This window comes from Typopeltis vanoorti, chromosome 7 (assembly GCF_054136105.1).
Source record: "Typopeltis vanoorti isolate ZY-2024b chromosome 7, IOZ_Tvanoo_1.0, whole genome shotgun sequence".
Lineage (NCBI taxonomy): Eukaryota > Metazoa > Arthropoda > Arachnida > Uropygi > Thelyphonidae > Typopeltis > Typopeltis vanoorti.
In genome coordinates this window covers 46,272,402-46,290,019 of record NC_143555.1, presented here as the reverse complement: position 1 = coordinate 46,290,019, position 17,618 = coordinate 46,272,402, and the positions used below count along the sequence as shown (strand labels likewise).

Here is a 17,618-nt window from a genome sequence, read left to right as displayed (position 1 = left end):
GTAAATACAATTTGTTAATAATATTAGTCAAATAAAAGGTAACATAGAAATTAACAAAGTATATATTACAGAGCTAATATTCATTTGAAATAATAAGAAATAACTATTTATTTGTTGTGCTGGCAAAAGAAATTTCTAAAAGAAAACACTACGACGAGTTTAAAACCTTGTTTGTTGCATGTCCGTTACTTAAAATTAGTCATGCTAAGGTAAAAAAAAATAAATTTCAGTTACAGAATTAGGACAACTTAGGATATGTGTATCACAATGTATGAATCATGTGAATGCTAAAAACATAGTCACACCAGAAACCGTTATAATACATCTCTAAAAGAGATATGATTAATGGTTTACAAAAATGTCTAAGTAATGTTCACATAATCTGAAAGAGGATCGAATTAGCGGATATGACTCACTCATCTTTGAAGTATTCCGCTATTTGAAGTAACTGCATACTGCCAGTATTACTCATGAAAAACATACAACATTCACAAACGTGGGAAATAAACATAGCATGATCCCACAGGCTGAAATCCTCAACTATTTCAGGTTACAGTATTTACAGAAATTTCGTTTTGTGGCTTTTGTGTTTGTGTTGTGGCGTGGATATAAAATTTAACTATTTTGGAATATTTTTTTGGAATATTCGTATTTAGAAGAGCCATTCTGGAAAACTCTAAGTAATTTAAATTATCATTAGAATTTCTAGAATACATACAAAAGGTTTTGTAATCCATTTAACTGTCCGTTTATTTATTTTAAAATGCCATAGAGACACCAGCATATAATTAAATTATTCAGAAAAGCTTGAAATACTGTCACTGTGTAAACTTAAAAGAACAAATAGTGTCGTTTATGTGTTAAGTATGTTTAAGTAAGATAACTTTTGAAATCTCAGTGAATTCACTTCATACAAGATTTGTTCATTTATTTATTTATTGAACTTTAAGATCTTAATTTAGACAAATCAAAATATTCGGATGAATTATGAATAAAATATGAACTTGAATTAGAATATGAATATAGAAGAAAATACGGATGAACTATGGAAAAAAAAGTGTGTGTTAAGGGACACTAGTATATAATTAAATTATTCAGAAAAGATCGAAACACTGCCGCCTTCACGACTTTTTCTAAGAATTCCCACCCTTTAACAGGTAAGAAATACTGGAAAATGTATTGGAAAAGTAGTACAGCCATCTGTAGACAACGAAACACAGAACATGATCACAATGACGGATGTGTGTCACCCTGGGAAAATTCCAGGATATCTTATCTCAAAAACATCGCCCACAATTCCATAGCCAAACCAAAACACCATATGATATCACAGAGAGACATGTTCCCCAGAAATTTCCAAACACTTAACGTCATGATTCTTATCCCCAAAAAAACACCCACAATGCAATAAGCAAACCAAAAACACCACGTGATGTCACTGACAGACAAAGGCCCCACCGAAATTCCAAACATTCCAAAATCTATAATAACAAACATCCACGTCACGATTCCTTATCTTATCTTGATCATGTCAGAAGTGTCCCACCAATCACGACACGATTCCTTATCCACTAATATATCTCCCTTTTCCATTCAAACAATAACGCCACTGATTTACAACTAACAAATGATGTCACTTATCTACATCTCATAACAACAAACATTCACGTCACGATTCCTTATCTTATCTTGTCAGAAGTGCACCACCAATCAGAACACGAATCCTTATCTCTACCATCACCCATAATTCCATACGCAAACCCAAACACAAGAACTCAAGTCACTGACACATATGCCCCAGGGAAATTCCTAACATTCCAATCTCCTGACGTCATGCCCACAATGACGTCATCGTCTCAACAACAAATCACGTCGTGATTCCTTATCTTATCTTGATCTTGTTCAAAGTGAACTGCACTACTACTCACGCTATATCACGATACGTCAGTTATCTGGTTGCAGACTGAACCTGGACTTGTCACTAAAAAGTACACGAGCCCAATTCTCATTTGTCCAATTGCAATGTTCCAGTGCCCAAATTCTTCAGGTTCTTTTGTGATTTGCAGTAACTGTAATGCAAAGCATTGGTGTTCGAGCATATAAACCTATGGCATGAAGACGATTTCGTACTGTCTGTGTCGATACCAGCCTCCCTGTTGCTGCAGCATGTTCGCTTGATTTACTGATTGTCTCTTGGAGTGTTGAATATGGGCGACCTTGTCTTCGGCAAACATTTCCTGTCTGCAGAAAGCGATTCGAAAGTCGCGAAATTACGCTTTGAAATACACGACACGCTTGAGCAACAACTTGCTGTTTGTCCAGCTTCTAATCGACCAATGGCTCTCCAAGCATGGATTCCGGGATATCATGTTGCTCTGCCATTTTTAACAAAATAATGGGTGGTAGGTGAAACAACTTTACAGTTTAAGTGATAATTATGCACTGTGGGAGTGAGCGCAACAAGCCATGCTTTTATACCGCCCCCAAAGGCTAATACGACTAAAACATGTTTCGACAAGTCATAACATGATTTTGTAGGCAGTTGCGTGTTCTTCACTGTTGTATATTAAGAATATTTTAAAATAAATGTGTTACATTTGTAAATTATTTTTATAACTTTATAATTTACAGGAAAACCAAAATATTCGCTATTTGTTTTGAGCAGTGTATATCCAGAATTAGGTTCATAAGTTACCAGGCAAGTGGGTCTTGTATATAAGTTAGATAGGATTCATTTAATTACACCGAATTCTAGTTTCTTTAGTCTTATAAGATATAATTTAGTTTCATTTTGACATTTAGATGTTATTATCCAACTTTCGGAAAGAGTTGTTAACCAAATTATGGTCTTGCAGCATAATCTGGTCGGTAAACGAATATAAAACTCCAAAATTCGATCAGTTACAGAATATTATCCTTCCCAGCAATTTAACCAATCGATCTACGTCCAATCGATCATGAGATGGTCGCAAGTGGAAAAATAAAACTGTTACAACACAATAACAGTAAATTCCGCTTAACTGGCGAAACAAAATCAAACACTAGTGATTAATCGAAGAGCTAGTCGATCAGGTGTAATTCGCTTGGAGACAACAGGTGAAGTATGTAAATAAAATGCAGCTAGGAGTGAAAAATCATCACACGGTAATTAAATATAACAACAGGTATATAGTTCACATTTATTAAGTTCTCCAAAGGCTTTTTAATTAATTATCTATGCAACGCCATTTTCCTCATTTTCTCACTTATATTTAGAAAACAAAATTTAAACAAAACCGACAAATCATCACCATCAAAACTGAAAATATAGAAGTTCCGCGAGACAATACCAAACCACTGTACAGTTAAAATTTACAAAAACATTGTCCGTTTCTTGAAACTTCTCTCCGTACACTACACTTATGGACGGAGATAAGCTCGAACATTTCTGCACCACAATACGCTTTCTCTTGTGGCAATACAATACTATGCCTCACTGATCCAACTAGCGGCACTGCTATCTAGTTGCGGCACGTGTCCCTAAAACTTGAGACATTTCACCCAGACTTTGGAAAAGGGGGAAAAAATTGTATTAATCAGTTAATGTTAATGACAAACCCTGAGCTATGATTATTTAAATTTTTATAGTGTCGGTAAAATAGTTTTAAAATTTCATTAAATAACTACCAGTGCTAGTCTGTATTATCCTCTTCCTCCTAAACATAAATAATCTTCTTTAACAAACACTTCGAGTTGATCAAACCCCTCGACATCCAAAGCCTCCAAAAATCGATGTTCTTCCAATGGGGAGAGCCCATCCTAGTAAACCTACATGCTACAAAAAAGAGTGCTGTCTGATCCCTTGCAAAAAAAAAAAAAAAAAGAAAAGAAAAAGAAAAAAAAAAGAGTTATAATCTTATCCCTTTAACGTCTGATAAAGAATAGACAAGATCAAGTTCATGTTCGTCGACAAATCTTCACCTCTGGCCTTTCATCATGGCGCACAACACAAACCTCTCCCTCTTCAGCTTTAAAAAAAAAAAAAAAAAATGGCGCCTCCCGTCGTTCAAGACGTTATTTCTTTACTGTACAGCTGACCAGAAGTTAAGTTAGTCTTGTGGGTTTTTTTTTGTATTTTTTTGGAAGGGGGGGGGGAGTTGCAAATGTATTATTTTCACCAGCCACTCATCGATATTCGACTACCTTTTCAAGGAACGAATTTTGAGTTCTGCATGTACTCTTCTGTGGATATTTATTCAAGCGAGAGTTACACAGAAAAGCCAAATTGAATCCGATCTTAAAATACTGCTCTCATGTCTCATTAATGTTTGATATTACAGCCGAAGCAACTAAGACTATGAAACCAGTGTATTTATGTTTCTCAACTATGTTCTACCCAACTAACTGTTTTATGGGATGAAGAAACTCGACGAAAGCCAGTTTTTTTTTTTTTTTTTTTCATTCCACAAAAGGTTATTATAAAGATTATTCGCGTTCTAGGCGGGATTCGAACACAGGTTTTTCCAAAAAAAAAAAAAAAAGCTATGAGGATCTTCATGTCTCGGATGATATACCAAAAAGTCTCTCCAAAAATTTCTGATGCCATTCAACCGCTATATTTTGTGATATGAATATTCCATTGGTCCATTGAAATAGCAATCCACTGCTTTTAAATTTTCTTCTAAACTTATAAAAACTGACAGTGAATGATGGTCAACATCTCAATCCAATTACAAACCCAGCGGATTCCTCACGTATTGCATTCCGACATAAATGAGAAGTTAGTCTTGTGGTTTGAGAGGGAGGGGTCAGTCGCAAATGTACCATTTTCACCAGCCACTCTTCGATATTCGACTACCTTTTCAAGGAACAAATTTGAGTTCCGCATGTACTCTTCTGTTGACATTTATTCAAGCGAGAGTTGCACAGAAAAGCTAAATTAGTAGCACAAGGTAAAGTAATGGGTGAACAAAGAAAATGAATACAATGTAAATAATAATATGCAAAATAAACAAAAACAAATATTTTGATTAAAATTAAATTTAATGAAAATAGTATGTATCTAAAGAAAACCTCCGCAGCTCAGTTGGTTTCGACGATGTTCTTGGCTTGGAAAGACTGGGTTCGAATCCCGTCTAGGACACGAAGAATCTTTATCAAGGCTTTTCAGCTGAAGGTACGTTAGCCGTTCTCATGCGGAAGTAGTAAGTTTCTCCTCTCAGAAAATCGGGTATTTCATTCAGCAAACAGGAAACCCACCAGAAGAACTCATGCACAATTGACAAGCCATAATACATTATGCATATAAGGACATTAATTAGAGCAATAATTAGGTTTCAAAGAAGCCAAGTTACGTCTTTACAAAGAAGTAACTTGGCTTCTTCTTCAAGTATCTTGAAGTTACTTCTTTAAAAAGTTACTTCAAGCGAACCGAAAATGGGATTATTTACGCAATTATGCTCCTTAGAAATCCGATAAAAAAGAACTAACCTAGATAACCTGTACGCATTTATTTAGCAATGAACTGTAACAGATTTTAGTTAGAATCACCAAAGCAATTAGGCTAATATATTATGGCAGTTAACTGGATATTAATCGATCTGTCTGTTTTCCGTGATGACACTTTCTGCCACCACGTATGAGACCAGTTAACTTACCTTCAGATGAAAATCCTTTATAAAGGTCCTCGAAGGCATTTAAAATCAAGCCTTTGCAATCTAGAAGAATGGCAAATGACTGCGCTACGGAGACTTAACTTACAGACATTTAGACAGAAAAAAAATCGACTAACACCACCTCAATTGCTTCAACTGTCAACAGACTCAGGCCATCGGCGCCAACACTGATGAAAAATTAATTGTTTCCGATTATATTATTTTCAATAATTATTTAATTAACCCCAGATTTGTTTCAACTTGGTTCTTTCAGTGTCCCCCCCCCTCCCTCCCTGCAGGATGAATAAATTTCAATAGGAATAGTTTACATTCATGTGAAACTTTTATTCCATATTTTTTAACTTTTGAATAGAGCCTGTTAGTTAAAAAAGAATTGCATAATGACATTTCTTACCAAAAAACATGGATAATAATATCACCCACAATGCAGAATGGTCACTTGTCAGTAGAATCATCCAATTCCTGTAAATCCTATCTATATGATTATTTTTATTCGTAACTCCGTTTTTTTTTTCTGCAATATTTAAAATACAAAAAAAATGTTTCCTATTTTTTTAATTCTCTAAAAAAAGGAGAAGATGAGCTAAGTGCAGGCACATAAAGGCTGAAAAGGTTGTTTTAAGAGTTTGTATGTCTACTCAGCACAAATGCTTTTGTCATGCGTCACTTGATTGGAAAGGAGATCTAATTTCTTCTCTGCGAGAGAGAGAAATTTTTTAAAGACATGGAATTTCTAAGAAAAGTTTCTTGGCACTTCTGTTGTGAACCTCAGGGAGCAGCAAAGTTTCTGTCTCATGATTAAACCCCATGAGAACATATATTCGCAGATATAATGCGCAAAAATAACTAAACAGCTGCCAGAGGTACTTAAAGTGATAAACCAAAAATTGCTTATTAACAAACTTAATCAGAGAGTTAACAGAACAGCAGGTGGGGATAAGTAAGTTTATTTTAAAAGGGAGGTTAATGGGCTTATTATTTCCGAGGATAAAGGTATTGACATTTTAAAACTGCTAAGTTATTGTAACAAAATATACATATTAGTGGCTAAGTTCAATGTATTACTCTTCAACCGAAATGCCATCAGTTCGAATCTCGCCATGGACATGGTTTGGGAAGGTCTTCAGATAGGAGATATTGCTTCATCTCTCGGTGTGAGACCATTGCGCCGCTTAGTGGCAGCCTGAAGTGACTTGGGAAAAAAAAGTGTTATTTAATTATAGGAGTCTTTCCGGATAATATAAAGAAAAAAAAAACCTTGGTCTACCCACGTACTAATACACTATATGCTATTTCATGAGTGAAATTCATTATTTTCACTCATGAAATAGCATATAGTGCTATTTCATGAGTGAAATAGCACTATTTCACTCATAATTTTCAACGCTATTGTCCGTGAAGCCAGGTCCTATCAATATATTTTATATCCAATTACTCGTTCTACCCTGATTCTGCTTGCCTGTCTTTCACACTGTTTCATGTTCCCTTTAAACTGTCCAAAACTCAATTTGAAAAACCCCGGAAATAAGTCACGAGTTTCAATAGACTGGGAGAATTTAAGTAAAACTGAGGGAGGAAAGAGATATTTCTATGAAGTCTCCGATAATTTTACACAATATTTAATGCTAATCGAATGATATTTTATATTCTTTACTTCTATATGGTGGACAAGGTTTATTTCTTCCTTAAGTTATTTCACAGTTTGTTTGTTTTTTATTTTATGAGTTTTACATTTAGATGCTGTAATTAATTTTTAAATATATCATTTGCTGAATACTTTTTTCCGGTTTTTTGAACTAAACATCTGTGGTCATGTCTTGAATTCGCACACACCAAGGCAGCTTTATAGTCCAGTCCAAAACGGTTCCAATCGCTGAGTCGCGATAACTTAATATTTTAAAGAATTGCTAAGCATGGCAGATTTTTATATATTTTTGAGCCATAAATTGAGCACAGTGATATGAAGAATGGAATACACATTTTTCGGCGGTTAGCGAAAATATTTTTGGCTACTGGCTGAGCCTAGTTATCTCGCGGCTAATAATTCCTAGTTCAAAACAACCAGTGAACATCGAACTTTGGACCCTGAAAGCTTAAGTAAATTAACTGACTTATTTTACAGTTTCATAATTCTAGCAATATCAATTATTTATTAAATAACTGCTTATCACCTTATTCCTTCCTGTGTTACAACTATTTATTATTTTAACTTATTTTTAATTAATCATCAATAAATTTTAACCGATAACATCAATTTTTCTTACGATTTCCGGAAGTAAATAATTGATATTACAGTAAATAGAGTCGAGTTGTCCTCTGTGTTACAGTTCGGAAAACAAGTACTGAAACGTGGAGGAAATGGTTCGTTAGTTATGGAGTTCATGAAGAGTTATTAAGCGTTAATTGTTCCGGCTGATGCATGACAAATATCGGGCTCCGACATAAGAGATATAATTGCGACTTCGTGCCAATGATTCAGAGTTAAAGGAAAAAAATATATATACAGTAGATTCCAGTTAATTGGGGCAGCCGTTTATTTTGGATAAATATTAAAGAAAGGAAACAAATCGAGAATATAACCCAAAGTCGCTTAGCTTATTTGAGCCACGTTGCCGCTTTATCAGAACAGTGGCTGTAGATGGCGCACGTGTAGTGAGTTGCATAGAGAGTGTGTTATTGTCAGTCAGCGACGGGATACAGACTAGAGAGGCAACGCGTATTTTGATAATGAACGATTCTACTTACAGGGACTGCTAGGTAGCGTACTTTTGATTAAAACAGTGTTTCTCAACGTTTTTTGGATCATGCCCCACCTCAACATCTCAAAGATTTTGATGCCCCGCCTCCTTTAGCATAATAGTCAGCCAAGTTCTGAAAAAGTATAATATAAATATGTACATTTCTAATTGCGCCCCCCCCCCCCAAAAAAAAAAATTCAAATTGTCTCCCTGTGGGGCGTAGCCCCACGTTGAGAAACACTGGATTAAAATTAACATTTTAATCAAAAGTAACATTTTAACATTTAGTAACATGTTTTAAAAATTTACTAAAAAATGTTTAGTAAATTTTTTAGTAAATTTAATTTTTAGTAAAGTGTAACAAAAAATTGCAAAATTTTACACTTTTTTGTTACACTTTTTACTAAAAAATTTATTTATTTTTAGTAAAAAGTGTAACAAACAGTGTAGCGATTTATTATTTTTATTTTATTGGGTCCATGCGAAGGAAAGATCTAACGTTAGCGGATAAAATCGCCTTACTTGGCAAAATAAAAGCCAACCGTCCAACACAAGTCATCGTCAGCTGGAAGAGATAATCGGTGCTCCAAAGCCGACTATCGCACGTTTGTTAGGCCAGTAGAGCAAATTGGGAGAATAGGCATCGCGCGATGGGCAACAGGGAAAATCCCAAAAATGAAAGCGAGAAGGCAAGGATCCAGGCGTTAAGGAGGTTCTTCTCAATGATAATCTATTGTAACTGGATGAGGCGTGCGTGTTAATGGCAAATGTTAAAAACCAAAACGGAAGATTTAGCTAGAAAACTGGAGAAAGATATGCCAGACAAGCAAGGAAAGTAATGAGGATCACACATCTGAACATGAGCGAGTGACTAACCAGGAAGAAAGAAAGTTTATTGCTGAATTACGACGCTACTTTATGCAAGAAGGCTTTATCTGAATTAGATACCTGTGCTGATTTTGTTCAGTTGCAGTCTAGAAAAGCAAGCCGTTAGGGCACACTCGATAAATTTCTCCAAAATAATTGTTAGGGGAAAATATGCTTATTTGATAGATATCTAGGTATAATTAAACCTCTTTAGGGATATTAACACATATATGTACGTTTAGTCTTTTTAAATAAAAACATAGTTAACAAAGGTATACTGAAAGTTGTCTATTTGTAAACATTTTTAATTTTTTGTGATATTTTAGGATTTGTCCCAATTTCGCATAATTGGGACAAAGTGTTCCGATGCGTCGCAATTAACCGGAATCCACTGTGTGTGTGTGTGTGTGTGTGTGTGTGTGTGTGTGTGTGTGTGTGTGTATCGACTGAAGAAAGAGGATATTAAAAATAATGATGAATCCATAACAAATATATGAATGACGTTCTTTTCATAAATAAATAAAATCTCAATCTCTCTCTCTGGAAAGAAATACAGAAAAGTTTTATTTCTTATTATGTATTCCAGAAATTTTTCTGAACCACTTCTTCCAAGATAAAACAAAAGAAACACAGAAAGTGAATTTCGGAATGTCATGATAAGAAATGATCAACTTATTGAAATAAATATGATTAACCTCTTCTGAACAGATTCGAAAGTTTTTAGGAATGCCACTCAAGATATGCCAGAATAATACTCGGCGGATCTGGGAGTTTTACTTCTAACGTAAAATAATACCTGAGCTGAAAGAGTACCTAGTTTCGTAAATGCCAAATAAATAAATAATGGTCATGCGTGATATATTTATGCCATGCGAGGTACAGATAAAAGTCCACACCCTGATGAGTGGGGAATTTTTATGGGTCTTTTTTTTTACTGAAGATGTGTTAGTTGATCTTCTACTGATGTGGCAGTTCCAACTCTTGTAAAATTAAGTTTCTAACCCTCTCAAAAAGGACACTGGCAAGAAAACATATACAACTGTGAAATATATTGTATTTTTTTTTTTGAATCTCGCTCACGAAAGGCAGCAAAATTATTATATACAGTACTATATTCGCCTACATACTATATACTGCAGTCTGGCTGGCCTGGTGGAAAGAGTACCCACTCTCCAATCAATAAGTCGTGGGTTCGAATCCCTCTCTGAACATGGATGGTTGTGGATGTGTTAAGTTGGGAGATGAATTTCATCGCCCAGTATGAGACCAGAGCTTCGCTTACAGGAAGTCTGAAGTGCTTGAATAAGTCCTATGTTTGCTTAGTCTCTCTGCAGCAGGGTTTCTTATTATGTAATATGATTATGATATTCAGCCTGTAGAAACCGCACTGCTAAGTGAAGATCTATACCAAATGCAGAAGGAGGGCTGGGTCTATTTCCCCCCCCCCAGGTGATGCAGTCCATCTTGGGAGAATGTATATTTGAATATATGCATGTGTGAAAATATAAACATCCATGCCCATGGCAGGATTCGAACCCGCAGCTACTGGTCGAAGAGCGGACAGCTAACCACTTGACCACCCAGGCTGGCTTGTGTAATATCTATATCAAAATAAATAAAAAAAAAGTGATGAAATGCATCTACCACCTAAAAACATTCACAAAACATTCGTGTCCATGGTAGGACTTAAATCTACAACCTAATGGATAGAAAGCAGATACGCTAACTACTCGGCCATCCAAGCCGGGATATTGTCTCGGCTCAGCATAATTCTGAACAGCAGCACCATGCTACTTGGAGAAATCTCATCTTACGGAGTAAAATCTAAGTAGACTCAAACTGGATTTCACTGAAAAGAAAACTTCTGGATAGGATGGATTACGTTTTGTTTCCCTCTAATGAAATAATTCAGCTTTTTCTTTTTTGGGAACAAAGTGAAAATAGTTATTACAGTTACATGCACACACACACACACACACACTTGTTTCAGTTTCAAATTTTCTTCTCGGGTCAATGCATATCAAATAATTCGCTTTTCTTCTATAATCAAAACTTCATAACTTCCTTATTTATTTTTCTTGGAAGGACACAGCACTACTTGAAGAATTTTTCTTTCTTTTTTTTATTTCGATGAAAAAAGATAGCTAAGCTGCTGTAATTAACACAGTAAATCGGTAAATATAATGCCTGCTAAACTAGGCTAATCAGGAAGAAACAGGGTGTCGCAATAAGTAAATAAAATATGTAGAATATACAACAACAAAAAACTGCCATAATATCAAAGATAAAAATTTAACTACCATTATTTTCGAAATTATCATAAAATGATTCAATTACTCTATTTCAAAACGCTAAAGCCTTAATGTGGAAATTAATAGTTACTGTATTTTTATACTGACACACAAACGTGAATGTATAAAAAATATTACGAACTAACACTCACATGGAAGAGTTATTTGTTGAATTCTATTAAACAGCATGATCCACATTAAACACGCAATAAGGATTCTAAGGCTAATATAAAATCAAGTTTTAAGTTTTCATTTGCATATCCGTTTGTACATAACAAAAATTATTCTACAACATTTTTTCAAGTGTTTAAGTGAAGTAAACGTGAAACTTGATAATACGATATTCTTCTGGCTAACAATATTCTCCTCACCCCCCAAAAAATGCTGTGGTGGTCGCAATAGTGGATGTCCAATAGTATTAACAAACAGAATGTTTTAAGGAAGAGTTAAGGAGTGTCGCAATAATATGAATAAAATATGTGGACTATACAATAAAAAGAAACTGCCATAATGTCAAAGATAAAAATTAAGAGTTAAGGTGGAAAGTTAAGGAATAGATAGTATCAATTTCTGCTAAAGAAAGAATTTACTAAAAAAGGAATAGCCCGTTTTAAATGCCTTCAAATGAGGGATGCAGTGACTGAGAAGCGGAAAAGTGGGTATCGGAACATTAGAAATTCCACTCGAGGTTAAAAAATCTAAATGTTAGAATTTTCCTCGGAAGTATGTGTTGCAAACGTCATGTTCGGCCAATTGCGATGACATAAATATTATTCCACATTAATGCTAATCTACGTCCTACAGCCTTCCAACTAGCCGAGCCTGTACGACCACTCTATGGTAGCTGCTTCGAAGGATGTGTTAATTGCGCGTGTTCTTTGGGCTGTTTGCCTGTTTTGAAGATTTCTAGAGAAACGCTCTGTTGCCTCCATAGTTATTGTTAAAACTACCTTACTTTCAACTGAAAAATACTTATAGAGATTCTTCGGGTTGTAGACAGAATTCGAACTCGGGTCTTTTCAAAGGGCATCTTCGTTTGAGCACACTGTCAGTGCAAATTGGACAGAAGTTTATTCTTCCTAAATTTCTCATTAAAATGGCCAGATATCTCGACAAATTTATTAGCGATCTTAAATAGCAAAAATCATTAAATATCAGGGAGGAAATACTATCATTTTAACAATAACTACGGTTCAATTATAACGAACAAAAATTTTCATCTATCAGTCTTGAACTTAGGAGCAGCAAAAATTACACCATCGTAATGTATTGAATTATTATAATCAAATCGGTTTGATAAGAAAACGATCCCATTATAGCAAAAATAATATAATTATCTAAAGCAAAGTGAATATTATTAGATCCAGCATTATTTCAAAGCCGAATGTAGAAACTATGAGTTTCGTATAAAAAAAAAAAAAAAAAATCAACTTATACCGGAAAATGAAATTAATATTTTTTTAATTTCTTTAAAACCATTTTTAGTTAACATAAGTTGAAAATGTTCAGAACGGAAATGATTTTCGCTTGAAAGCATTTCCACTGTTTTCGAAGAAACTATCAGGATGGCTGCAGCAAAGTTATGTTATCCAAAGAGCTCGATCGAGCAGGTATACTTGTAAAAATCCAACGAGCTTGTCAAAATTTACAGTGTTCAAGAAATTTCGATTTACTTTTGACGAGTACTCTCGACATAAACTTTTGTTTCGTCTAATTTCCCGCTACAAACGGACTAATTAAAACCAAAATTGAATTAATCGGCAAATATTTTAAAAAAGATCCTAAACACCAATTTTCGTTATATGCCACAGAACTGATATTGAATTATTAATGCAAGTTCGAATGTTTCCCCAAATTTTGCGAGTGAAAATATGCTTACAGAAGCTAAAATTGAGTCTTTTACATCTTCTTGTGTGTTCTAAATCCCAAAGTTAAATTCCTTCTTCTTCTTCTTCCTATCATGGAATATAGGCCATGTGGCCTGTTCCGGTCTCATGCCATCTCTTTCTTGGTCTTCCGATTCTTCTTTTTCCACTTATTTTGTATCTGTATAATATTTTTGGTAGTCTGCTGTTGTCCATTCGATTTAAATGTTCTAGCCATTTTTGTTTATACTGTCTTATGTAGTAATTAACTGATTTTATATTCAAGGATTGTAAAATTTCTTCATTTGTTTTGTGGTCCCACTTGGTATATCCAGCTGTTTTTCTGAGGAACTTCATTTCTGCTGTTTGAATTCGTTTTTCATCTTTCCTTTTCATGGTCCATGTTTCGCTTCCGTATAGTAGAGTTGGTTTTGATAAGACATTATATAGTCTGATTCTAGTGTGTTTTTGTACCAGGGATGGCTTAAATATACTATTTATTATGCCATTTACTTTGACAAAGTTTGATATTTTAGTGTCTATGTCTTTTTCTTCTTCGTATGATAGATTACATCCCAAGTATCTGAAAGTGTTTACTTGTTCTAGTATTTTATTATCTATCACTATTTTACTTCTTATTGGGTTTTCTCCTTTGAATGCCATGATTTTTTTTTTTTTTTTTTTTTTTTTTTGGATATTGTCATATTATATTGCTTTGAGATATCATTTAATGATCTTTGTAAGTCATCTTCTGATGTAGCTAATACTATTTGATCATCTGCAAATAGTAGTGTATCTATCTTTATTTGCGGGGTCATTTGTATACCAAATGGGTTATGCTGTTTCCAGATTGTTAATATTTCATTTATATATATATTGAAAAGCAGAGGTGACAGGGTACATCCTTGTCGTACTCCTCTTGATATATCTTTCCATTCTGAGGTGTGTTCTAATTTAACTGCTATTTTATTTCCTGTATATATTTCTTGAATAGATTGTAAAAGTTGGTTTGGTATGTTTAAATTGGTTAATATTTTAAACAATTTTTGTCGACTAATTTTGTCAAATGCTTTTTCATAATCAATAAACGCCACATGTGTTTCTTTTTGAAATTCTCTTCTCTTTTCTATTAATAATTTTAAAGTAAAAATTGGATCTATGCAGGATCGGCCTTTTCGGAAGCCATTTTGTTCTTCTAGTAATTTGTTTTCTACAATGCTGCTTAGTTTCTCTTTTAATATTCCTGCATATATTTTATATCCTGTATTCAGCAGGCTAATTCCCCTATAATTATTGCAATTGTCTTTATTTCCTTTTTTATAGATTGGGATGACCAGTGCTTTTTTCCAAGAGTTAGGGGTTTTTCCGGACATCCAAACCATATTAAAAAATTTCAAAAGTCTTTCATTAAATTTTTCACCTGCATTTTTGTATAGTTCTATATTTATATTGTATTCTCCTGGCGTTTTCCTATTTTTCATCTTCTTTATTATATTTTTCAGTTCTAACATTGTGATATTTTCTATTAGGTCATTCTTTGTCTTATAAAATTTTAATTCATTGTTCTCATCTGTCCAGAGATTTTGGAAATAGGTCACCCATTTTTCTAAATCTATTGTTTGTATTTTTATCTTTTCTTTTATTTCTTTATTCATGTATTTTATTACTTTATAAGTTTTGGGTTGTGGCTTAAATAAATCCTTTTCTAGTTCTGTTACGAAATTGTTCCATCTTTCTCTATGTTTGTTCCTTACTTCTCGTTTTGCAATTGCACTATTTCTTTTATACTCTATTTCTGCTTCTATTGTTTTGGAATTTAGCCATTTCTGGTAACTGTCCTTTTTGGTTTTTATTATATTTTCTATTTCTTTGTTCCAGTCTCGTAGTCCTCTTTTTCTAATCCATTTGTGCTTTATTCCTAAGGTTTCTGTTGCTGCTTTTGTGAGAATTTGTTTCAAATTTTCCCATTCATCTTCTATGTCACTTGATTCATGTGTGGTTTCTGTTTTTAAGTTTGTGCATTTTTGATATTGTAGTCTAACTTGAGGATCCTGTAATTAAGAAATTTTGTAGCTCGGCTAGTAAGAATTTTCAATTCTATGTGTTTTTAGCCACTTTGGTTTAATTCCTTCTATATTCAAAATTAAAAAAAAACCTTTATAGTTTTCGTAGGCCCTTAAAGGTTCATAACCTTTCAAGAATAATATTATTAAGCGAGAGTTGCAGATAAAGAGAAAGTTGTGGTATAAGTATAAAGCAAAAGGTGATGAGCATTCCCATGAGAAGTACAAGATACAGGCAAGAAGGGCAACCTGCATAGTAAGAAAGGCCAAAGTTAATTATGAGAGGAAGCTAGCTGATAAGTCAAAAAAAAAAAAAAAAAAAAAAAAAAAAAAAAAAAAAATCCTAAGGAGTTCTTTCCCTATGTGGCAAGTAAAAGGAGGAAAAACTTTGGAAGGAGGCCTTTAAAAAGTGTTGAAGGTAAGGAAATTACAGAAGCTAATCAAATAGTTGAGTTGCTTAGTGATCATTTTGCAAAAGTGTACCATCTGGATTGTGATATTGCAGTGCCGGACGTGTCATTGACTGATGAGAGTCTAGTGATAGAAGAATTTGAAGTGCTTAGTATACTACAGAACCTTAATGCTAACACTGCCATTGGGTTAGATGGCATATCGGCCCATGTTTTAAGAGAATGCGCAAGAGAATTAACATCTCCTCTAACTTGGCTGTTTAATTTAAGCCTCAGTTCTGGTAAAGTCCCAATTGAGTGGAAGGAGGGGGAAATTATTCCACTACATGGAATAATTTCTCCCTGGGAAATTATTTGCTACCTCAGTCCTGGGCTCCAGGACTGAGGTAGCAAATTATAGACCAATCTATATCGGAAGTGGTGGTTAAGGTTCTGGAGAAACTGATAAAAATTAGAATTCAGGACTGGGTGGACAACGATATGATACTTTACAAGGGGCAACATGGTTTTGTGAAGGGTAGATCTTGCCTTAGCAATTTGCTCACTTTCTATAATGAAGTAACAATGGAGTTGGATAAAGGAAATCATTTTTCAGTGATCCTGTTGGACTTTGCAAAGGCATTTGACATGATTCCGCATGAAACTCTGTTGCATAAATTGGAGCAAATGGGTATGGATCCGATGGTAGTGATTTGGATTAGAAGGTGGCTAGTGGATAGATATCAAAGAGTGGTTTATGGTGGAGAAGAGTTCAGTAGAAGGCAGTTGACTAGTGGTGTGCCACAGGGCTCAGTCCTCTATTATTTAATTTGTACATTAATGATATTGGGAATACTTTGAAAGGAGATATCCACTTGATTGCTGATGGTGCAAAACTGGGAAGAGCGATAGTTAATTCAGATGATGTGGATATCTTGCAGGATGACGTAAATAGGCTGACGGTTTGGGCTAAACTAAATGGCTGCCAGTTTAACGTAGCCAAGCGAAAGGTGGTGCACTTCGGAAGGATGAGATCACATGCTATTTACTATATTAATGGAACTGAACTGCAAGAAGTTGATGAGGCTAGGGAATTGGGAGTTATTGTGGACAGAGAACTTAAGTTTCGAGGGCATATTGCAAAGGTTGCCAAAAGTTCACATCAGATTACATGGTTATTGAAGAACACACTGACAAGCAGGGATAAGGAAGCGATTTTCCCACTTTATAAAGCATTAATAAGACCTCATTTGGACTAATGTGCACCTATCTGGTCACCTGGATTTCTTGGTGATGTGGAAATGGTGGAGAGGATTCAGAGGCCGGTTACGAAAATTGTTGCAGGCCTGTGGAATGTCTCCTGCGAGGATAGATTGAAGGTCTGTGGGCTTCAAAGACTAGTTGATAGACGTAGGATAGGAGATATGATAGAGACATATAAATTATTAAAAGGGTTTTATAGGAATGATACTGATAACTTTTTTAAGACCAGTGCAGGAAGGGAGAGAACGAGGGGTCATTCCTGGAAATTGTGTAAGAGTGTGGTTAACAATGGTATTAGGACTAGATTTTTTGCTTGGAGGGTTGTAAACGGGTGGAATGCGTTGCCAGAGGTGGTTGTGAATGCTTCATCTGTGAATGAGTTTAAGGAGAAGTATGACAGGTATTGTGTGAATAATGGTTAGTATGTCAATGTTGGGTCTCCCGCGATGAGTCTTTTGACTCCATGGAGGTACCTTATATAAAAATAA

General features: G+C 34.6%; 1 protein-coding gene across 3 annotated transcripts in view; it reads right to left on the bottom strand.

Annotated features, from left to right (window-relative positions):
- The window catches only part of LOC150104645 (ribosomal protein S6 kinase alpha-5-like), a 547,165-nt gene that overhangs the window by 343,659 nt on the left and 185,888 nt on the right, over positions 1–17,618 (bottom strand). Inside the window, exon 1 of one of the 3 annotated variants that reach the window (XM_090395840.1) lies at positions 8,400–8,514. The exons of the other annotated variants lie outside the window; for them this stretch is intronic. Coding sequence (XP_090251966.1) covers positions 8,400–8,475 — 76 coding nt within the window. The 5' untranslated portion in view covers positions 8,476–8,514. Of the gene's footprint in view, positions 1–8,399; positions 8,515–17,618 lie in introns of those variants that run through there. 3 annotated transcript variants of the gene reach the window in all.